The 24430-nt window shown below is 34.8% G+C and overlaps 1 protein-coding gene across 5 annotated transcripts in view; it reads left to right on the top strand.

The window, feature by feature from the left end:
• The window catches only part of LOC309622637 (ankyrin repeat and KH domain-containing protein 1), a gene marked incomplete at its 3' end in the record, with an annotated part of 115657 nt that overhangs the window by 83600 nt on the left and 7627 nt on the right, over positions 1-24430 (top strand). For all 5 annotated transcript variants that reach the window (XM_082378610.1, XM_082378611.1, XM_082378612.1 and 2 more), the window contains 14 exons: positions 4384-4529; positions 5043-5154; positions 5642-5787; positions 6289-6431; positions 6871-7084; positions 8882-9057; positions 9276-9438; positions 11341-11436; positions 11901-12017; positions 16315-16489; positions 17284-17740; positions 18514-18660; positions 20563-20712; positions 20877-22489. In XM_082378610.1, the coding sequence (XP_082234736.1) occupies positions 4384-4529; positions 5043-5154; positions 5642-5787; positions 6289-6431; positions 6871-7084; positions 8882-9057; positions 9276-9438; positions 11341-11436; positions 11901-12017; positions 16315-16489; positions 17284-17740; positions 18514-18660; positions 20563-20712; positions 20877-22489 (3855 nt within the window). The remainder of the gene's footprint in view (positions 1-4383; positions 4530-5042; positions 5155-5641; positions 5788-6288; positions 6432-6870; positions 7085-8881; positions 9058-9275; positions 9439-11340; positions 11437-11900; positions 12018-16314; positions 16490-17283; positions 17741-18513; positions 18661-20562; positions 20713-20876; positions 22490-24430) is intronic.

A 24430-nucleotide genomic window follows, 5' to 3' on the forward strand; every position in this document is an offset into this window, starting at 1 on the left:
TGTGAAGTATGATTATAAATAATAATGATGAAACTGGTGACCTGAGAGTAACATTTTTAAGACTTAGGGTTCTATAAATATCATTATAATGTTCCTAATTAAGTACTCAGTTTACAGTTATGAAACCCACATTATTGATCAGTTTAGTTTGTTGGAACTTAGGACCTGTCCTTTTTTTTTTTTTTTTTAAAGGAGAAACAGCTCTAAAGGGAACTTGTAGGTGTTAACTTTATGGTAGTATTTACTGCTGTTTCTTGTAGAGGAGGTCAAATTCTGGTTATTTCACTGAAGTATTTGTTATATTGAAATGACCTTTTACAAAGTTCACATGAAACTTCAAAAAATTGGTTTAGAAAACATCTTTTAATTACATTTAACATTACTATAAACGAATAAAATTTAATTTCTTTTAGACATTAATGTCTAGTGACAGTTGGCCCACCATATTGTACAATATTCTTTTATTAATATGCTTTAAAGTATAAATCTGTCAATACATTAAAAATTATACATTTTTTTCTCATTTTTTTTTGGCTGCTTGGCTTGTGAGATCTAGTTCCCCCACCAGGGATCAAACTCAGGCGCCCAGCAGTGACAGTGCCTAGTCCTAACCACTGAACCTCCAGGGAATTCCCTAAAAATTATCTTTGTTTAAAAATACTTTCATTTTGCTGAAGCTTACATTTTAAAATATATAGCAATAATTAGATTTTCTTTGTTCAAAATGATGACTTATCTCAAAATTTAAAACTTTATTGAATCTAAGTTTCTGTTAATTTCTTAATTGAAGTTGAAATAAATTAAATAAGAATGAATTAGGTAAATACCTAATTCTGTGATTTTATGATATGTTAATATACCAGTAGAATTATAGATCAGAACAAAGATATAATTAATTTTACCTAAATTAAATCTAGTTATCATGCCTCATAGTTAATAAAAGAGAGGAAGAGAGGATACTGTACATCTTACAAGTTTACTTTAGATAATATTCATATATAATAGCAATAAGTGTCACTCTTTAAATATAAGAGTATTTTTCTTTATTGCTGTTCTACTCTCAAAATATTTGTCATGATAATGAGTTGGTTAGATACATAATTTATTAATGTCATAACTTGACTAGCTGACTGACAGCCATAACTCTATAGTCTTAAACGTATCATACTTGATATAGTCTCAGCCAGAATATATGTATACTCTTGATTGGAAGCGTGGTTGTTCAGGTCCATTTCTTCTGAAATTAAGTGTCAGTCTTTTAGAAGTTATCGTAATAGCAAGTGATTCTCAGTTCAGATATCTAGAATTAAGGTCTGAAAATAAAAAGCAATTTAAAGAAATTCAAAATAGCTTTGTCCATTGAGCAGTTCTAGAAACATCTAGTAAAATTTTCAGTCTTAATATATAAAGAAGCTTGGTTAAAAAATCAACTAATATCACTTTATTTACATTTATTGAGTGCTTACCATGCACCAAGCTCAGTGCTAAATGCTTTTATATACATTATCTCATGGGCTCTTTATAGTAATACTATAAAATAAGTCCATATCCCATCTCTGTTTTTCTGTTGAAAACTGAGGCTATAATGGAAATTAAGTTGCTAGTAAGTGTTAAGATTCAAACTCAGTTCAGCCAGTTTAAGAACCTTAGAAGTAAAATGCATGCATCTGATTCAACTTGAAGTTCTGAGTTTATATTAAAGATATTATTTCCTTAGACTTCTAAATTCTACTAAATAACAATTACCCTTATTATTTTTGTATTAAGATTTGATGTGCATGTAAGGTTTAATATAGTTTTGTGACTTGAGAACATTGTTACTGTTGTTGACATCTTAATAGGCTCTCTTCAAACAAATTCCAATTCTATAGTATCTTGCTTTAAGTAATCCTGTGATAGTCATTTTAGGCTTAAGAATAAAAAAGTAATTAGGAAATTATCTTTGAGGGAATTTACAGTAAAATATCTTTAAGTAATAATTTCTTCTAATAGATGTTAATATTTTATTTATAGATTGTTATTTATATGGAACTATTTAATAAAGTTACTATTATCTAAAACAGGTTACAGTGATTTAATTTCTTAAGGCCTTGCAACATAGTTTACTTATACCTAATATCTGAGATTTTTATGTAGTAAAGTTTATTACTGTCTTCCATATTGCCTACAAAACTATCTTAAATTGCATAAAGAATTAAGTAAAATATTGCACTTATTTAGTTCTTCTATCACCCCATTTTAGGATAGTGCATAAATTTAATTTGAATTATGTAGTGACTTTTGTGATAGTGATCTGTTTTGGTCATTTTCAGAGACATTTTGTTCAGAAATAGAAAACATTTTAGGATTTATGAAAAAAATTTCATAGTCCTGGTATAATTTTATCTTCATAAAACCTTTATTCCACATGTACTTTAAAAATCTTTGCTACTTTCTAGTTTTATCTTTAGAACTTTTCATATGTAATTAATCCTATTAAAGTCACTTCTGTGGAATGTTTCTGATTGTCATTATTGCAGGGAGGAAAAAATGTCTTGAGGATACTGTTGTACAAAAATGTACAATCAATGTGACAATACATTTTTGGTAACAGCTGTTAAATGTACAAAAGTATTTTTTAAAAACCAACTCTGTAAAAAAGTCTTTTATAACGTCACATTCTGGCATAGCACTCTAGTCAACTATTTTAAATTTTTTGAATATCTGTTTTTCATAATAACAGAAAGAGATAACATGAATAAACAAATTTAATGATAGAAAAGTAATTCTTTAGTAAGATATATGTTGATAATTATACGACTACTGTTAAAATCTTACTATTACAAAGGTGCCATATATCAATGTTTAGTGTCTTGTTTCTGGAACTGTTTCCAAACATATCAGCTGTTTTGAGGAGGCATAACAAAATACTATCTGCTTTTAATTCATTCAATGACAAAAATTTTTAAAGCTTTGTTTTCATTGTGCATGTTCTTACAGGCAAAAGAAATATTTATAATAATCATTTTTATTTGTAACCATATAGTTAAATTATGTATATTTATGTGGTGACAGAAGCTGTAGAAATTCATATTATCAAGATGTGATTTTATATATATTTGTTGCGAGGGGGGAGGGACAGCTCATGTAGAAACATATCTGAACATCTTAAAATTTGCTATTATTTAAAGCATACTATTAAATATAGTGTAGTACTATAATAATAGTGTAGTACTATTAGCATACTACACTTATCTTTCATACTTGTGATCAGTATCCTTGATTGGGATCCAGTCATATCAAAATTCTAGAGAGAAAGCATTCTCCAATCCTTGAAATGCTTACATTTTTCTTTAAGACCTGTGTGTTTTTGATTGACTTTTAGTGTGGGTAAGAGGAGGTTATTGCCATCACTGAAACTTTGTTGTCTTTTTCTGTATTATTAATGATTATATGTTTTTTCTGAGTTTTTTCTCTCGAGTGAACTATAATGTTTTTAGTTTTCAATGCAGTGATTAATAGTGCTGAAAATCCTATAAAATACCTGATAATTACATATATTAGGCACTTACCATACCAAACACTTGTGTTAAATACTTTTTGCACATTTCTCATGGATAATTCACAACATCCCTCTGAGATAGATCCTATTTCCCCCTTCACGGGGCAAACTCCATCTCATGTAAGAAAAGAAATATGCAGAAACATAAAGATATAATTTCCTTTAATTCAGTTTCAAACACCACATTTTGAGGTCCCAAATAAAAGTTCCAATGTTCATTTTTAAAATAGTTTGATTTTCAGACATTGATTCATTTTAGCAAATTTTCAGAGTAAATATTGAATTTTAAAAACACATACTCTCTGCTGTTTATGTGAGAAATATTCTAACTTGTTCTTCCCCTTTTTCTGCTTTGTCTGCTTCTTTTTTCTTTTTTCCTTCTTTTTTTTTAATGCATTGTCCTCAGGATGTTTTTATCTAATTGCCTTTTACAAACTAAGATATAAAATTCCTTTTTTTTTTTATTGGAAACTATTTTCTCCCTATTGACAATATTAAAGGCTACCATTTGTTGTATATGCACTAAATATCAGGTACGATGCTCAATATTTTACTTCATTATCTCAAGGGGTTTTCCCAACAACCTTACAATGGAGGTACTGTAATTATCATCCCATTTTACACATAAGGAAATTGAGGTTCAGAGACATTAAATTACTTGCCCAAGATCAGAAAGTCATTGGTAGAACTGGGATTCAAACATATGTCCATCTGACTCAAGCTTGTGATTTAACTACTACATTATATTACTGCTATAGAACTTTCCGTTTTCTGTGTTTTTCTGTACACAAATGTCATTACTCTTTCAAGTAGAATTCAGCAATATGAATATTGTTTTTCAGCTGTGAGTAGCAGAGTGCCCACTGGTTCAAACAGTTCCTCTCAGACGGCAGAATGTCTTACACCTGAGCCCTGTTCACAGTCTCCAAGCAATGTGGCTTCCCAGTCTGTGCCTCCTGTGTATCCTTCAGTTGACATCGATGCACATGTGAGTAGACTGCTTTATTTATTTATTTATTTATTTATTTAATTTATTTGGCTGTGTCGGGTCTTAGTTGCAGCATACGGGGTCTTCGTTGTGGCATGCGGGATCTTTCATTGTGGCGTATGGGCTTCTCTAGCTGTGGCGCGTGGGCTCCAGAGTGCCCAGGCTCAGTAGTTGTGGCATGTGGGCTCTCTTTGTTGTGGCCCATGGGCTCTAGAGCGCAAGGGCTCAGTAGTTGCGGCATGCAGGCTTAGTTGCCCTGCGGCATGTGGGATCTTAATTCCCCGACCAGGGATTGAACCCTTGTCTCCTGCATTGGAAGGTGGATTCTTAACCAGTGGAGCACCAGGGAAGTCCCTAGACTGCTTTATTTAAATTTATTTTGCACATTCTGATTTTCTTTGGAAAGGAAAAGATTCTTTGTACATTAATTGTGAAAATAAATATTATTTGCTCTTCAATCAATAACCCCATTGTAAACAGAAAAAAATCTAAGTTTTTTTTTCCTTTTCCTAGACTGAGAGCAACCATGACACAGCATTAACACTAGCTTGTGCAGGTGGCCATGAAGAACTTGTATCTGTACTCATAGCACGAGATGCTAAAATTGAACACAGAGACAAAAAAGGTAAGAAATGTTAGTGAGAAAGTTGGAGAGTAATTATATCAGAAAACAATTCATTTTTTACTATCAATAAGTGGTTCCTAGACTATTCAGTGAAAAAATGGGTTCACATATTTCAATTAAGAATATCTGGATTTGTTAATCTTCAGAGCCAAATTATTCTTCAAAAATTCAAAAATTAGACTTTAGATCATCAAGGAAGCAAGTTGTGTTTAGCTTTCTCCTTAATCTAAAAGTAGAGCATGCAGAGGTATCAAAGTTTATTATGAATATAAACTTTAATAGTTTTGTTTGACTTAGCATTTTCTTTTTATCAGGTGTTTATGGGGTTTTGTCACTAACAAATTAGGGTTTAAAGCAGTTTTATGTTAAATGATTATAAGTATCTGCCCTAAAGACCTTTTCCTACTAAAATAATAGAGAATTAAAAACAGTGCCTTAATATGTTAAAAAACACAAATTTGACTGAGATTTTTATTTTCTGATTTAGGTTTCACACCACTAATCCTGGCAGCAACAGCAGGACATGTTGGAGTTGTTGAAATCCTTTTGGATAAAGGTGGAGACATAGAAGCACAATCTGAACGAACTAAGGATACTCCGCTTTCATTGGCATGTTCTGGTGGACGTCAGGAAGTATGTTAATGTTAATTTTCATTTCGTAAACATTTTACTTGTATTTTAAATATGCATATGCTTAGTAATTTAGCTACATGAATAAAACTTGCATGTGTTTTGACATGTTCTATATATTAAATTTAATGAGAATAGTAAATACCCTTTTAAAGAATGTTTCTTGCCTTTCAGGCAAAATAAAAATTCTCATCATCCTTACGTTTATTGGGATTCAATAGAGCACAGTCCTAACACATGAAATGCAAATTTATCACTCAATAATTGAGGAATAGAAACAGTAACAACTTGTTATTTCAGTATAATTGGAATTTCATAGCTCTGAATTCCTTGATATGAAATTGACTTCATTTCTGTAGTGCTGATATTTGAATATTTAGGGTCTAATTAAAATGTTAAGTATTTAGACAAGGAAGTTATAGGTCCCATTTCTTTGTGCTTCCTTCATTATAAGATGGACCCTTGGTGTAAACTAGATTTCTCTGTTCATATTTTACTTTGTAGGTAGTAGACTTGCTGCTGGCTCGGGGTGCAAATAAAGAACATAGGAATGTGTCTGATTATACACCACTGAGTCTAGCTGCATCTGGAGGATATGTTAATATCATTAAGATTCTGCTTAATGCTGGGGCAGAAATTAATTCAAGGTATCTATCACCTGTTTATTTTATTACTCATGATTAGTAAATTATTACCTTGGAATTAAGTGTTTTCCCCTAAATATTTAGACAGATACCATTTTTAATTAAGATAGTACTAAAGTTGCAAGGCCAACAATTATTCCTATAATGTGCTTATAAGTAATCAAAGCTTATTTCAGCTAACGTTGCTGTTTTTAAAGAGGTTTCATTTCAGAAAACACTGTTATATATAGTTGGAAATTTATGGCCTCTGAATAGGGATTATGTTTTAAATTGTGAGATTTTCCTATTTCTAATTATTAGTCTAAACAAATAAAATCTATTCATTGGAGTTAGAAACCTTTCTTCTTACTGAAGCTTTTTCATTTTTTATGTTCTCTATGCTTTTTAAGAAAGCAATAGGCAACATATTATTTTAATTTTCTAAGCACATTTCCCCCCTTAGGACTGGGAGTAAACTAGGTATATCTCCCCTGATGTTGGCTGCAATGAATGGACATGTTCCTGCAGTGAAACTGCTACTTGATATGGGTTCAGACATTAATGCCCAAATAGAGACCAATCGGAACACAGCTCTCACCTTGGCCTGTTTCCAAGGACGAGCAGAAGTAGTGAGTTTGCTTCTGGACCGAAAAGCCAATGTTGAACATAGGGCAAAGGTAAGCATTTTATAACTTGTCATCTACTTCAGATATATTTTTAATAGAAAGAGCAACTTAAATTGAATGTACTATTTTAAATTATCATAAGTTAAAACTGATGCCCCAATGCAGAACTGAAGAATAGTTGTAAACAATGTGTCACTGACCATTGGTCAGTGGCAGACTATCACCATTCATGACTTTTATTAAAGACAGTGAAGAAAAATAGAATCAGTACTTTTTTCCACCTTCAGCCTTGAGTGGCTTTTTATTAATCCTCCAGTTTGCAACTTTTGAATGTAGTAAATTCTTCTGTAGTAAGATATGTTTGTAGTAGAATTATTTTGTATAGTCCTTTAATGTAGATTTTTAAAGAACTCCTTTAATGAGGCATGTACTTACCATTGGTAAAAACTCCAATCAAAAAAATTGCTGCAGGGACTTCCCTGGTGGCTCAGTGGTTAAGAATCCACCTGCCAATGCAGGGGACACGGGTTGGATCCCTGGTCCAGGAAGATCCCACATGCCGCAGAGCAACTAAGCCTGTGCACCACAACTACTGAGCCCACGCACCACAACTACCAAGGCCGTGCACCAGAACTACTGAAGCCCACATGCCTAGAGCCCGTGCTCCACAACAAGAGAAGCCACCACAATGAGAAGCCTTCACACCACAACAGAGAGTAGCCCCCACTCGCCACAACTAGAGAAAGCCCACACAGCAACAAAGACCCAATGCAAGGACTTCCCTGGTGGTGCAGTGGTTAAGAATCCACCTGCCAATGCAGGGAACACGGGTTCAAGCCCTGGTCTGGGAAGATCCCACATGTGCGCCACAACTACTGAGCCTGTGCTCTAGAGCCCACAAGCCACAACTACTGAGCCTGTGTGCTGCAACTACTGAAGCCCACGCACCTAGAGTCGGTGCTCCGCAACAAGAGAAGCCACCGCAGTGAGAAGCCTGCACACCGCAACAAAGAGTAGCCCCCGCTGGCCGCAACTAGAGAAAGCCCGTGTGCAGCAACGAAGACCCAACACAGCCAAAAATAAATAAATAAGTTTGTTAAAAAAAAAAAAGCAAAAAACAAAAAAGACCCAATACAGCCATAAATAAATAAAAGCATGACTATTAAAAAAAAAATTGCTGCATAGATTATACAATTAAGACAACTAAAACCTAATCTGACCACGACAGATTACTTTTTGTATTACAAGTATTCAGTGTGACCCATTTATATATTAGAAGTCCTAAAGAAAGCCATATTATTTTGGTAATGATACCAGTAGGAAAAGTCTTCTGGTGAAATGTTGGAGACTAATGAGCAAAGACACATGCATAAAATTTATAAAATGATATTTTAATCTATTTTACCCAAGTTTGAGTAGCATTTAAGGAATTTATCCTGGGTTATTTAGCAGACTGCCTTTTCAGATAGAGTATATTCTAAACAAGATAGAGTATATTCTAAACAAAGTTTTCCCATTGAACATTGTGCCATATTTAATTTTCTTTTTATTCGTTTTAATATTTCTGTTTGTTGTGCAGAGCAGTTATTGTCTCATGTAAATTTATAACAGTAGAGATGTTATGAAATTGTTTATTTTTCTAGCATGAGGGTAGTATAAGAGAAATCATTCTAGCATGTCTAACTGAACCTAACAATTTTCACTTGCTGTTTAGTAAAGCTTAAGAGTGAATGTTGCTTAGCTCTCTTGTGAGAGAAAATCAGAAATAGAATACACATATAAGTCAATTGTTTCAGTCCCTTAAAGAAATTAATATAATTTACTCACATAGTTTTTTGGTTTAAACAGACTGGTCTTACCCCCTTGATGGAAGCTGCTTCTGGAGGATATGCAGAGGTTGGAAGAGTTCTCCTAGATAAAGGAGCAGATGTCAATGCCCCCCCTGTGCCTTCCTCAAGAGATACTGCTTTAACAATAGCAGCGGACAAAGGTCACTACAAATTTTGTGAGCTCCTGATTAATAGGTGGGTAAATTTTATATTTATTTATAGAATTTCTGTGATCCCTTTCACATTTCAGAGCCTTTACAGTTAATAAAATTGTTTTACTTTATTGACATTTTAAAGAACAGATTATTTGTTTGCTGTTTTATAAAAGATGAAAGACAAATTAGAGAAAAATAGAAAAAGTCAGCCTCTTCCCATAGGAAACAAACCATATTAACATTATTTGATTTTTATAGGGGAGCCCATATTGATGTTCGTAACAAGAAGGGAAACACACCACTTTGGTTGGCATCCAATGGTGGTCATTTTGATGTGGTGCAGTTGCTAGTGCAAGCAGGTGCTGACGTGGATGCAGCAGATAACCGGAAAATCACACCTCTTATGTCAGCATTTCGCAAGGTAACTTAATGTGGGGAAAAAGGGTAGAATTTGTTTAAAACTACTAAATTTTAAGTTGAAATCATGTGAGAAAGATAAATTGGTCTTGAGGAATTGACTCTGTTCCTATATACAAACCTTTGCTGTCTTTCCACTTTCTTTGTGGCCAAATCTAAGAGCTATATGGTAGTTCCCTATAAGCAACTTGGTTCTTAAATCACTTGGTGTCTTGACTAGTTTTGTTATGTTTTTGTACATAAAACGTGAGATTTAAGGACAGATATTATATGTAGATGAATGTTTTCTCTACCTAAAGAACAAAAACAAGTGGACTCTCATAAAAATTTATTATACCTCCTGTATATATTAAGGCTTACTTATCTGCTCTATTTTACAAAGCTTTCCCATTGCAATTGTGATAAAATGTAAACTACTTAACGTGGCTTACAAAGCCCTGCATGATATGGCTCATGCTAGCCTCAAACCAATCATTTCTATTCCCCTTCCCCTTTGGTCACTACAGTTCAGCCACTGGCCTAGAATGCACTAAATTTTTAAATTCCTGAGGGCCTTTGCTCACTGGTTTTCTTTTCCTGAAATGTTCTTTCCCTTACTCTTCACCTGGCTCACTTCTCTTCATCCTTTAATATCTACTCATCCTTAAAAATCACTTCTCAGAAAGTCCTTTTCTAAATCCCAATCTGAAAAGTTTCTCTTGTTCTCTTTTATAGTTCACTGTTATTTTCCTTATCTCATTTTGTAATTATACATTCAAACATGTATTACTTTTTTAATGCCCATCTCCCCAGTCAGACTACAAGATCTATGAAGGCTGAAATTCATGACTGTCTTTTTCACCAGTGTTTATACCCAGTTGTTCAGCTCAGTGCCTAACACATACTAGATGGTCAGTAAATAGCTATTGAATGAGAGCAGTGTAAGTTATGAGTCTTAAAAAAAATCTTAAATATTTCCCTTTTTTTTCAATTTTTTTCTTTCCTTTTAATTGAGGTATAATTTATATATAGTAAAAACACAAATCTAAGGTACATGAATTTTGATAAATGCATTCACCTATGTAACCCATACTTCATAAAGATATAAAATACTTCCATAATCCTAGAAAGTTTCATCATGCCCATTCTCAGTTAATTCCCTGCCCCAGAGGCAACCACTTTTCTGATTTTTGTCACCATCAGACTAATTCTTTTTTTTTTTTTTTTTGTGCCGCACCATGTGGCGTGTGGGATCTTAATTCCCCAACCAGGGATCGAACCCGTGCCCCTTGCATTGGAAGCATGGAGTCTTAACCACTGGACTGCCAGGGAAGTCCCCCCATCAGACCAATTCTTGAAGATTAAACGAACTTTAGTAGGAGGGGAAACAATGCAAGTTTGGTTATGTTAAAATAGATGTACTTATAATTGATTACAGATCATCCAGCCCCTGATAATGGCATTTAGAAAGTGTTTTACCTAGATTCAAGTCATAGAACTCAAATATGACAACCTACCTCGTTTAGTTTTGTAAGATAGAGCCAAAATAATGCTTTGAAATCTAGAACATCCTCTTTGTTTTTGGACTAATTTCCCTTTTATATTGAGATTCATTTCACATCACCAATTTTTATTTTACTAATAGATTTATTCTAGGAGATATATTTTTTTTAAAGTTTGTCTATTTTCAATGGGATGTGGGCAGATTAAATTCAGGAGAAATGTCGTTTGGTCCACCATATATTTCCCAGCATGTTGTACTTATCGTTTTCTGATTATAAACTCAACACTGTTTTTACTTTCATAATTTCAATTTTAAGTTTAGTAAACTCTCAAGTGTTACTGTACCTTTTACCCTTAAGTTTTTAAGCATATGGGCCAATTTTCAAAGTATTCTTTTGTGTATTTTTTGTTATACTTCTTACAGGGTCATGTAAAAGTTGTTCAGTATTTGGTGAAAGAGGTCAATCAGTTCCCTTCTGATATAGAATGCATGAGATACATAGCAACAATCACAGATAAGGTAGGTTTAATATGCTGTTGAAGCACATTTTTGTTCTTTGTGGAATTATATGCCAGAGTATATGTTAGCAGACCGTTCTTTTCATCCTCTATGAGACTGATCATCTGATTTTTCTATGCTTTAGTTTCCCCATTTGCAAATGAAGAATGGGTATAATATTCTTTATAAATTATTTTGAGATTTCTTTCCTATTATGGACCATAATTACAGTGACTGCAGCTAAAGTTTATTACTAGACTATTAGCCTGATTAGAAAATTTTCTAAGAACACAAACTTTTTAGAAAATGGTACCTTATTTTGATTTTTCAATCAAAGACTAGACTCAAAGGATAGCTTAATTTGGTTTAGTGAATATTCAGTAATTTGAGGCTTTAAGCCCTGAACTTTGGTATACTTATCAGCTCAAGTTTTATTGGCCTGTTTATGTGTTCCTATATTTATATAATTCCATTTTCCACTATAGGAACTGTTGAAAAAATGTCACCAGTGTGTTGAGACAATTGTGAAGGCTAAAGACCAGCAGGCTGCAGAAGCAAATAAGAATGCAAGTATTCTTTTAAAGGAACTTGATCTGGAAAAGGTGAGTGGGAAAAATAATTTTCCTTATTAGAAATGGTTGAAAATCTAGTAGAATAAATTTGCCACTGATATGACCATAATCTTAACAAAATCTCTTTTTAAAAAATGATTAATAGATTATCAAACTACCATCAATTTTTTGATTCTGACCTATACATAAAAAATATTTTTAACCATGTAAGTGAGGAATTAGTTTTTTAGCAGATCACAATTTTCCAAATGACATTACTGCCTAAGTGGTTTTAATATTAGTCTGGGAAGAAATTTTTTAAAACATTGGAAATCTTTTGTTTATTATAAGATCTGGGCTATAAGTGGTTTATTAGATCCTTAATTAAAGAGTAAGTGTCTAAGTTTCCTAGGATGTGTGGTAGTATAATGGAAAAAGTTAAAAAAAAAAAAAGGTCGCTTTTCTGACACTCAGTGTGCTTACCTTGAAAAGGAGGGTGTTGTTATGAACCCAGAAGTTATATTAAAAGAATAAATAGCATAATCAAGTAGAGTTATTATAGGAATGCAGGAGATAGCTTAACATTAAGATATTTTGTTGATGATAAAAGGAAGGAAAAAGATCATTTTGAGAGACGCGAAAATTTTGACATCAATTTTTAGTTTATTTAAAAAAAAAACACAAAACTTGTAAGTTAAAAACAGAAGAAAAAATTGCTTACAAATCAATGAGAAAGGGACTTCCCTAGTGGTTCAGTGGTTAAGACTTTGCCTCTAATCCCACATGCCTCGCAGCCAAAAAACCAAAATATAAAACAGAAACAATATTGTACAAATTCAATAAAGACTTTAAAAATGGTCACCAAAAAAAAAAAAAAAAACATTGAGAAAAAGATAACTTGCCCAGAATGAAAAATGATCACACAAATGGGCAATTCACAGAAGAAATATAAATGTTCAATAAATAGATGGAGAACGCTCAACTTCATGAATAAACAAAGAAATGCACAGTGAAAGAGTGATTTAAATTTCTTTTACCAGATTAGGAAAACTTAAAATTTAAAGGTTTGATAATAGATATTGATGGCTAGAGTGTGGAGAAATTAACATTCTAGTATGATTTTTGATGTATGGTATAAATTAGTATAACTATTAATGGAGATGATTTGACAAATGCATTAAATTAAAAAGGGTGCATACCTTTACTCCAGTCACTCCTCTTCTAGAAATTTAGCCTAAGGTAAATACTTTGACAAATGCTCAAAGATGTGAATATACAAAAGGACATTCACTGTTAAATTGCTTATAATAGGGGCAAGGGTATAAACCTTAAAGTTTTATCGTTAGGAAATTAAATAAATTTTAATACCTCCATGATAAACTTGATTACAGTTAAAATCAGAAGGGGAAAAATAATATTCATTTTAAAATGAAGTTTGAAGTTTGATGACTACTAAGGTCCCTCCTATGTTCTATAATTTTTATTTTTGTGTAACTACCCAGGGATATGGTCAGCAATTCCTTAAACAGCCGTTTTGCTCTTATGCCAACCGAGTGATGAAACTGCATATTCAGTTAATAATTATTTTTTCTCTTAATCCTCAGCCCCTTTTTCATTTACATAGGGTGTTGACAGACTTTTTATTTTTTTATTCTTTATTTTTTTAATTTTAATTTTTAAACTTTTTTGGTTTCGCCTCATGGCTTGTGGGATCTTAGTTCCCCGACGAGGGACTGAACCCAGGCCCTTGGCAGTGAGAGCGCAGAGTCCTAACCACTGGACCACCAGGGAATTCCCAACAGACTTTTTCTATAAAATGCTGAAGAGTAAATATTTTAGGCTTTGTAGGCCCATATGATCTCTGTCATAACTCCTTGACTCTGCTGTTGTAGCACGAAAGCACCCATAGACAATGCCTAAATGAATGTGTTCCAATAGAACTTTATTTATGGACATCAAAATTTTAATTTCATAATATTTTCACATGTCACAAAATATTCTTCTTTTTATTTTTTCAACCATTTAAAATGTAAAAGTTAGTCTTAACATTCAGGCCATAGTTTGCTGACGCCTGATTAGATAAATAAAAATGTCAAAGAGTAACTTACGACTCAGAATGGTAAATTATAGTTTTGAGGAAAATGCTTTACTTAATTACCAGGACAACTGGACTTCATTGACAAATTCTTATGGTGAGCCTTTTTTAGATAATTTCCATACAAATATGAGTAATTTGATGTGTTTTCTGTTTGTTTCGAATTTTCATTATGATGTGAAGCGACCATTACCATGTTCCCCTGTCTGAAAAAAAAATATTTTCTAGTACTAACCAAAGCAAAACTATAAAGTAAGACAAAAGTAATTTCTGTAATGGCCTCCTTTGGATATTTTCATAGTGAAATTTGTTAATACCTCATAAAGAGCATAATAGCTGCATTTTATTTTATTTTTTTTAACGTCTTTATTGGAGTATAATTGCTTTACAGTGGTGGGTTAGTTTCTGCTGTATAACAAAGTGAATCAGCTATACATATACACATATCCCCATATCTCCTCCCTCTTGCTTCTCCCTCCCACCCTCCCTATCCACCCATCTAGGTGGACACAAAGCACCGAGCTGATCTCCCTGTGCTATGTGGCTGCTTCACACTAGCTATCTATCTTACATTTGGTAGTGTATATATGTCCATGCCACTCTCTCACTTTGTCCCAGCTTACCCTTCCCCCTCCCCCCTCCTCATGTCCATTCTCTATGTCTGAGTCTTTATTCCTGTCCTGCCCCTAGGTTCTTCAGAACCTTTTTTTTTTTTTAGATTCCATATATATGTGTTAGCATATGGTATTTGTTTTTCTCTTTCTGACTTACTTCACTCTGTATTACAGTCTCTAGGTCCATCCATCTCACTACAAGTAACTCAATTTCATTTCTTTTTATGGCTGAGTAATATTCCATTGTATATATGTGCCACACCTTCTTTATCCATTCATCTGTCAGTGGACATTTAGGTTGATTCCATGTCCTGGCTATTGTAAATAGAGCTGCAATGAACATTGTGGTACATGACACTTTTTGAATTATGGTTTTCTCAGGGTATATGCCCTGTAGTGGGATTGCTGGGTTGTATGGTAGTTCTATTTTTAGTTTTTTAAAGAACCTCCATACTGCTCTCCGTAGTGGCTGTATCAATTTACATTTCCACCAACAGTGCAAGAGGGTTCCCTTTTCTCCACACCCTTTCCAGCAATAGCTGCATTTTAGTCAAACAAATGCCACATAAATCTATGGATTTGCCTAATTCTGGACATTTCATATAAATGGAATCAGACAGTATTTGGTCCTCTGTGACTGGCTTCTGGCAATTCATAATGTTTTCAAGGTTCATCCATGTTGTAGCATGTATTAGTACTTCATTTTTTTTTTTTTTTTACTGCTGCATAATATCCCATTATATAGGTATACCACATTTTGTTTACCCATTTATTAGTTGATGGACATTTAGGTTGTTTCCATTTCATAGGTATACAGGTTTTTTGTTTGTTTTGTTTTAACTTGGAATGCTTCATGAATTTGTGTTTCATCCTTATGCAGGAGCCCTGCTAATCTTCTCTGTGTTATTTCAATTTTTTTAGTATATATGGTGCTGAAGCAAGCATGGTGTACCAGTTTTTGTATGAATATGTTTTCATTGGGTATATATCTAGGAATGGAATTGCTAGATCATATGGCAGTTCTGTGTTTAACCATTTGAGAAACTTCTAGATTGTTTTCCAAGGTAGCGGCACCATTTTATGATCCTACCAGCAGTATATGAAGGCTTCAATTTCTTCACATCCTCACCATGATTTGTTTTATCTGTCTTTTTGATTATAGCCATCCTAGTGACAGTGAAGTGGGTATCTCATTGTGATTTGATTTGCTTTGCTTTTCCCTGATGGCTTGTGATATTGAGCATCTATCTCTTCATGTGTTTATTGGCCATTTGTATATGTTGTTTGGAGAAACGTCTATTCAGATCCTTTGCCCATTTTTTAATTGAGTTATTTGTCTTTTCATTATTGAGTTATGAGTTCTTTATAAATTCTTGATACAAGGCCCTTACCGGATTAGCAAAATTTTTCACCATTTTATGGGTTGTCTTTTCACTTTATTGATGGTCCCTTTGAAGCACAAAAACTTTTAATTTTGATGATGTCCAGCTTATCTATTTCTTCTTTTGTTGCTTTTATAAATGTATGTTAAGACTGACATCTATGGGAAACCCCATGTATCATAAACAAAAGTATAATTTCATTATTTATTTTAAATTACTGCCTTATTGATAAAATGAGATACCTACTTTATTTGCAGTCAAGAGAGGAGAGCAGAAAGCAGGCTCTTGCAGCTAAAAGAGAGAAAAGAAAAGAAAAGAGAAAAAAGAAAAAAGAGGAGCAGAAAAGGAAGCAGGAAGAAGATGAGGAAAACAAACCTAAGGAGAATTCAGAGCTACCAGAGGATGAAGATGAAGAGGAGAATGATGAAGATGGTGAGAAATGAACCATCTGAAATAGTGATAAAATTCTTCTGTGTTCATCAACTTCATTTTGAGTGCTTTTTGCTCTCAAAACTCTCAAAACTAATTCTAGTTAAATATTCAGTTACTTTAATCTGAAATAGACAGTTGACTTCCATAGTAAATACTTCTAAATATTTTACATTGTAAAGTGACACAGAGAAACAGAAGGGGGAAGGCAAGCACATAATTTGAAGACATTCAGTTGTAATTTAAGTTCCCCTGTAAAACCCATTATGTGTGTCCTAAAAGTGATACAGTAAGAGGTTTGCCAGCTTTTCTTCAGGTTCTTCCCTACCCTCTCCTTCCCCAGATGGAAACTGGGAAGAGGTCCAGTTCCTCAATAGATTTTTAACTAAGGTTCAGTCTTGAAGCTGTATAGGGTTGGGGTCCATTACTCTCAAAGAGTTGTTTATTGTATAGTCTGGCAGTGGTTGTAGTAGGCAAATAATTTTGCTCTATTTGAATTCTAATTCTAAAATGCTATTTGAAAAATTTCTTAAATTCAAACTGTATTGTGATTTTTGGTTAGTTTATGAGACTAGCATTTCAGATCTTAAGAATGTTAATGTTTTATACCAAGTTAGACATCAAAATATGATATAGTATATTTGTTCTCACAACAGTAAAGATTTCTTTATTTACTAGTGAATACTGGTAAAAGGAAAATATGACCTAAGGGTCTGAATTATTAGGTGTATTCTGTCACAATTTGTTTTGAGATCTGTGGCTCTCAGTGTGATTTTTATCCTTTTTCATGATTTCAGTGGAGCAAGAAGTTCCCATAGAACCTCCTAGTGCGACCACCACCACCACAATCGGAATCTCTGCAACATCTGCAACATTCACAAATGTGTTTGGGAAAAAAAGGGCCAATGTTGTGACAACTCCCAGCACCAATCGGAAAAATAAGAAGAACAAAACAAAAGAGACCCCTCCCACTGCACATTTAATATTACCAGAACAACATATATCCTTAGCACAGCAAAAGGCAGATAAGAATAAAATAAATGGAGAACCCAGAGGTGGCGGTGCAGGTGGGAATAGTGATTCAGATAACTTGGACAGCACAGATTGCAACAGTGAGAGTAGTAGTGGTGGTAAAAGCCAAGAGTTAAATTTCACTATGGATGTGAATTCCTCTAGTGATAGGAGATACCCCTCACTGCTACTCCATTCCCAAGAAGAAAAGACAAGTACTGCTGCTTCCAAAACTCAGACACGGTAAAATTTTCTGACTTGTTAACTCTGCACCTACCTTTCCTTTTTCACGCCTGGCACAAGAACTTGAAGTAACATAAGTTGTGTTAAACAACTGAAGTCTACCACATTACCTGTCTTCAACATTTAAAACTGAAATTCACCAGTGTCCTCCTTATCATGTGCTAGTTATGCAATGAGATTGTTAGAACTTTTAACATTCAACTTTGAAGCTGAAAATATTAGCGTTCCTTGATTTTAACTGTCATTTTTATTGATTATATATAGTCCTTCTGGCTTCTGAATCCATTTTAATACTAAAATAAATAATGGACTCTTTGCCCTATTTCTATTTTTCTGATTGTTAATAATTTGATGTGCCAAATTTTTTTTTAACAAGGTTTTTGGTTTTTTTATATAAATTTATTTATTTAATTTTGGCTGCGTTGGGTCTTGGTTGCTGCACGCGGGCTTTCTCTAGTTGTGGCGAGCGGGGGCTACTCTTCGTTGCGGTGCGCGGGCTTCTCATTGTGGTGGCTTCTCTCGTTGCAGAGCACGGGCTCTAGGCACGTGGGCTCAGTAGTTGTGGTGCGCAGGCTTAGTTGCTCTGCAGCATGTGGGATCTTCCCGGCTCAGGGCTCGAACCCGTGTCCCCTGCATTGGCAGGCGGATTCTTAACCACTGCGCCACCAGGGAAGCCCTGATGTGCCAAATTTTAATTCAGATACTTCAGCAAATCCCTTTGAGTTTCTATCTTAAAATTTATCGTTTATTGGCCTTGATATTTCTCTTCTCAGACTTGAAGGCGAAGTGAATCCTAATTCCTTATCAACAACCTACAAGTCAGTGTCGTTGCCATTAAGCTCTTCAAACATAAAGCTGAATCTGACCAGCCCTAAAAGGGGGCAAAAAAGAGAGGAAGGGTGGAAAGAAGTTGTTCGAAGGTAAGTAGAATTAGTCTCGTCTTTTTAACTTTTCTCCTCTTGTGAGATGGTTATCCAGTTAATTAATGAATAATTTGAATGTGGTTATTATATTCAATGGCAGTGCCATACTACATCCAGAGTAGGCTAAAGCAAAATTAGAAACAGTATGTAAATTTTGTATGCATATTTTATATGATACAAGAAATGTTGGCTTTAGAATAACAAAAAACATTTTATTAAAACATAAGACATACAGTTTACAGACAAACCATACAAAAAGGTCACAGGCTTCTTAAGGGGAAGATTCACTTGACAGCAAAGTCACAGTGCTATTTGTGAGGGCTATGATGTTTGTTTAATGGTCCCATTTTGATTCAGACAAGTTTGTCCATCTACAGCATTTAAATAAAGTTAGACTTCGCTAGAGAATCTATATCTGCTTTTAACCAATGCAATTAGATCACCATAAAAGTGGGGGGGTGGAAGAGCCCATAAAATTAAAACTACCTTCTCCCTCAAAAAAAAAAAAAAAAAAGACAAATACCAACACCCCTGCAGCTAACTTTGACAACTCCCTTCATTCACACTGCTTTATACTTAAACCATGATGGGGGAAATGAATAAAAGCAGAGAGGAGCCACTGCTTTTAAATGTTTCACACAATCCAGAAGGTATTTCTAGCCTCTGCTCATGCTTTACAACAGGGAATCAGGATAAGACTTACGTTTGCTAATGTGCACTTAATCACCAAAGGACTAAGATGTCTGAGTTTTTATTCTGTAATTTTTGTAAGACTTTGTGTCCATTAAAAGCAAACAAAAAAGGAAGAAGTCTTGGCAGAACAGAAGTGATGCACACTTGATGATCAGATTGATTTAAGTATTATTCATGGCCTAGTCTATGCTCTAGCTTTCAAAATAGCTAAATATATTCTTCCCAATTTGTCTACATTAGGATATTAAATTTTGATCATGAAATGTATTTTAGAGTCTACAATTGGGTATTCTTCTGGAAGGTATAGTTCAAAGTTTGAGGGTCCCTCCCTCAAGGAGGGAATCCTGGCAGCCAGCAGTGACCACATGAAGATAATGGGTGTTGCTCTCATTTGGTTCTGCCATCAAACACTGGGTTTCCGTGATAATCCTGCAGGACACCCAGGCCATCTTGTCAGATCCCAAAATCAGCCTCTTGTGTTTTCTCACACAAGTGGAAGTCCCAGGCTCCACTTGTGGATTGCTTTTTATGTACAAATCTGAGGCTTTATTTTTTATTGCTGAGTAAAGTTGTTGACACTGATAAGCTGCCTTTATTCATTTTCAGTATAGAGTTTAACAATGTGGTATGCATTATTTTAATTTTGAAAGTATCAATATATGATCATTGCAGTTTAGTTAACATGTGATAGTTTATGCAGATTTGAATGCTGAGATCATGAGTGACTTAAATATAATTTTTTTAAATGGCAGTGTGTTTTTTTTACCTTTACTAAATTAAATTCAATATAATAAGAGGTCAGTTTCTAAAATAAAAACTTATAATAATTTCCTCTTTAAGGTTTGAGAAATACTATTCTACAGATGTTCATGAACATACTTACTGAGACATCTTTTTTTTTTTTAATTTATTTATTTTATTTATTTATTTTTGGCTGCGTTGGGTCTTTGTTGCTGTGTGCAGGCTTCTCACTGCGGTGGCTTCTCGTGTTGCCGAGCACGGTCTCTAGGCGCGTGGGCTTCAGTAGTTGTGGCACGCGGGCTTAGTTGCTCCACGGCATGTGGGATCCTCCCAGGCCAGGGATCGAACCCGTATCCCCTGCACTGGCAGGCGGATTCCCAACCACTGCGCCACCAGAAAGCCCGAGACATCTTTTTTAATAGACATTTTGATTTCATAAGCTCATGTGTGGTCTCCATTTTGTAGGTCAAAGAAATTGTCTGTTCCAGCCTCAGTGGTTTCCAGGATAATGGGGAGAGGAGGATGCAACATCACTGCAATACAAGATGTTACTGGTGCCCATATTGATGTGGATAAACAAAAAGATAAGAATGGCGAGAGAATGATCACAATAAGGTAATTGTGAGATATATATATATTGTTAGTTCTATGAGGAAATTAAATTTTATTAGAAGTACATTTTTGTTAGGTATGGTACAATCAATTCTATTTCATGGTAAAGATTACCTAGTTTTGTATATTTTTGATCTTGTTCTGTTTTTTGTTTGTTTTCTCCCCAGGGGTGGTACAGAATCAACAAGATATGCAGTTCAACTTATCAATGCACTTATTCAAGATCCTGCTAAGGAACTGGAAGACTTGATTCCTAAAAACCATATCAGAACACCTGCCAGCACCAAAGCCATCCATGCAAACTTCTCATCTGGAGTAGGCACCACAGCAGCTTCCAGTAAAAATGCATTTCCCTTGGGTGCTCCAAGTCTTGTAACTTCACAGGCAACAACATTATCTACGTTCCAGCCCACTAATAAACTTAATAAGAACGTTCCAGCAAATGTACGTTCTTCTTTCCCAGTTTCTCTACCCTTAGCTTATCCTCACCCTCATTTTGCCCTGCTGGCTGCTCAAACTATGCAACAGATTCGGCATCCTCGTTTACCCATGGCCCAGTTTGGAGGAACATTTTCACCTTCTCCTAACACTTGGGGACCATTCCCAGTGAGACCTGTGAATCCTGGCAACACAAATAGCTCTCCAAAGCATAATAATACAGGCCGTCTACCTAACCAGAACGGGACTGTTTTACCCTCAGAGTCTGCTGGACTAGCTACTGCCAGTTGTCCTATCACTGTCTCTTCTGTAGTTGCTGCCAGTCAGCAACTGTGTGTGACTAATACCCGGACTCCTTCATCAGTCAGAAAGCAGTTGTTTGCCTGTGTGCCTAAGACAAGTCCTCCAGCAGCAGTGATTTCCTCTGTGACAAGCACTTGTAGTTCCCTGCCTTCTGTCTCCTCTGCATCTATCACTAGTGGGCAAGTTCCCACCACATTTCTGCCTGCAAGTACTCCTCAAGCACAGCTTTCTTCACAAAAGACGGAGTCTTTCTCTGCCATGCCAGCCCCCAAAGAGAAAGTGTCCACACAGGACCAGTCCATGGCAAACCTGTGTACCCCCTCTTCAACTGCCAACAGCTGCAGTAGCTCTGCCAGCAACACCCCAGGAGCTCCAGAAACTCACCCATCTGGTAGTCCCACTCCTCCCTCCAATAACACACAGGAGGAAACACAGCCATCCAGTGTGTCTGATTTAAGTCCTATGTCAATGCCTTTTGCGTCTAATTCAGAACCTGCTCCATTGACTTTGGCATCACCTAGATTGGTTGCTGCTGATAATCAGGATACCAGTAATTTACCTCAGTTAGCTGTACCAGCACCTCGAGTTTCTCATCGAATGCAACCCAGAAGTTCTTTTTACTCAGTGGTACCAAATGCAACTATACACCAGGATCCCCAGTCTATTTTTGTGACAAATCCAGTTCCTTTAACACCACCTCAAGGCCCACCAGCTGCAGTGCAGCTTTCTTCAGCCATGAACATTATGAATGGTTCTCAGATGCACATTAACCCAGCAAATAAATCTTTGCCACCTACGTTTGGCCCAGCCACGCTTTTCAATCACTTCAGTAGTCTTTTTGACAGCAGTCAGGTGCCAGCTAACCAGGGTTGGGGAGATGGTCCACTGTCCTCACGAGTTACTGCAGATGCCTCTTTCACTGTTCAGTCAGCATTCCTGGGTAACTCTGTACTTGGACACTTGGAAAACGTGCACCCTGACAACTCCAAGGCACCTGGCTTCAGATCACCTTCCCAGCGAGTTTCTACTAGTCCAGTTGGTAAGTTATTATAACCATCATTACGTCACAGTTTGGGGCTTTAACAACATAATCTAACCTTCCAAAGTAATAAAGCATTTATTTTGTACATAATATTGCATGATCTTTTAAAGAAATGAAGGTGTGTCATAAATAGTAAAGACCCCTTAATGACTGCTGATTGAGTGGCCAAAATGTAGTTGTAGGTAAGTCACATATGAGCTGCTTTATATTCTCTTTTATGATCTCTCTGCACCTCATTTCAAGGAAGTTATATCTTGTGTCAGTCCACTTTCTTAGAATTGGTATAAGATGATATTAATAAAAAAGGACTCATAGGATGCTTCAAGCATTCCAAATTTACAGACATTTTAAAAATCATAGTGATTGCCTGCATTTCTGAGATTAAAAAGTTTGGGTTACGAAGGTGTTTAGGTTACAGTCCATAATCTACATTCTTTGTTTTCAGTCTTGGGTACTCAGAATGAATATTAAATGATGTTGTAACTCTGTATTATTTACAATAGATGGAGCTGTTTGAAGAGATCCTGTGTGTATAGGTTCTTATTTAACAAAAAAAAAAAAAAAACAATTTTGAATCAGCTGTTTGTTTCTTGAAATTAGAAATTAGCTGCTGAGGCAGTATAAGAAAGATTTAGAAAGATAAGAGTCTAGTGGTGGCTTGGAGATATTTGGAAAACCAGAATCTATTTTCCAGAGTCTAAGGGCCAAACTTTAGTCCAATCTCTTTGCTCTAGTCTGAAAAACAAAATTAGAAATTGTGGCTGACCTAGAAAGGGGGTAAGAAGAACTAGTGCCACTTAGCATTTTTCTTCCAGTTGGAAAACTGTCCCATAGCCCATCTTTCCTTTTTGCTAATTATAAACTGATCTAAGTTGTTTAAAATTTGTGAGTTTATGGATATGGCATAGCCTTAGCTTTTCTATCAGATATGTTTCCATTTACTTATCTTTTCAGGAAAACATAGCTGTTATATCATCTTTTGAATAGAAATAAAGCTTGCATAAGACAGTCTGTGGTCCAAAATATTCTCTTGGATTTTTTTTCTTCTTTTCTATAAATAGGTATCTATTTTAACTTTTCATTTTGGCAGACTAATAAAAAGGTTTTCAAAGGCCCCAGAATGAAAGAAGAGCTCATTGCCAGTGCTCAGACTGTGGTAAAAATTAATTTTTTAATTAATCCTTGACTTGATTGGCACTAACTAATATGTGAATTTAGAATGCCTTAGCTAGAGTTAGACTTCAGATCTCTCATATTCCAGTGTTTGAGCTCTTTGCACTCCACATTCTATATCCCAGAAGATGTGCAGATTATGAATGGCTGGAGAAAAGAAAGTCAAGGAGATCATCCATCTAGTTTGGTAGCAAACAAGGTTTGGGAACCTTAATTATTCAGATCTATAACATCAAAATTATTTATTACTAGTTAAAAAATAATTTTTTAAAAAAGCAAGCATTAATCCTTGACCTTCCTTCCAGGGTCCAGGACTGATTAAGCTTGGCTTCATTTCTTAACTGCCTGGGTAGTTTCTTTTGTTGATGCTCTTCTTTCATGGATATAGTTTAGTTTTCCTAGTTTGCAGGTAAGAAATAGTGATACTTAAAAAGACGGGAAAGCATGTGGAGAAACTGGAACCTTCAAACACTGCTGGTAGAAACTTAAAATGGTACATCATTTGGAAAAACAGTTCAACAGTTCCTCAAAAAGTTAAAAAGAGTTACCATATGATCCAGTAATTCTGCTCCTAGGTATACCCAAGAGAAAACATGTTTCTACACAAAAACTGGTACATAAATGTTCATAGCAACACCATTCCTAAGAGCCAAAAAGTGGAAACAATCCAATGTCCATCAACTGATGAATGGAAAAACAAAATGTGGTATATCTATATAAGATATTATTCTTAGTATAATGTATATTCTATATTATGAGATACAG

This window comes from Balaenoptera borealis, assembly GCF_965194805.1.
Source record: "Balaenoptera borealis genome assembly, chromosome: 2".
NCBI classification, from domain to species: domain Eukaryota; kingdom Metazoa; phylum Chordata; class Mammalia; order Artiodactyla; family Balaenopteridae; genus Balaenoptera; species Balaenoptera borealis.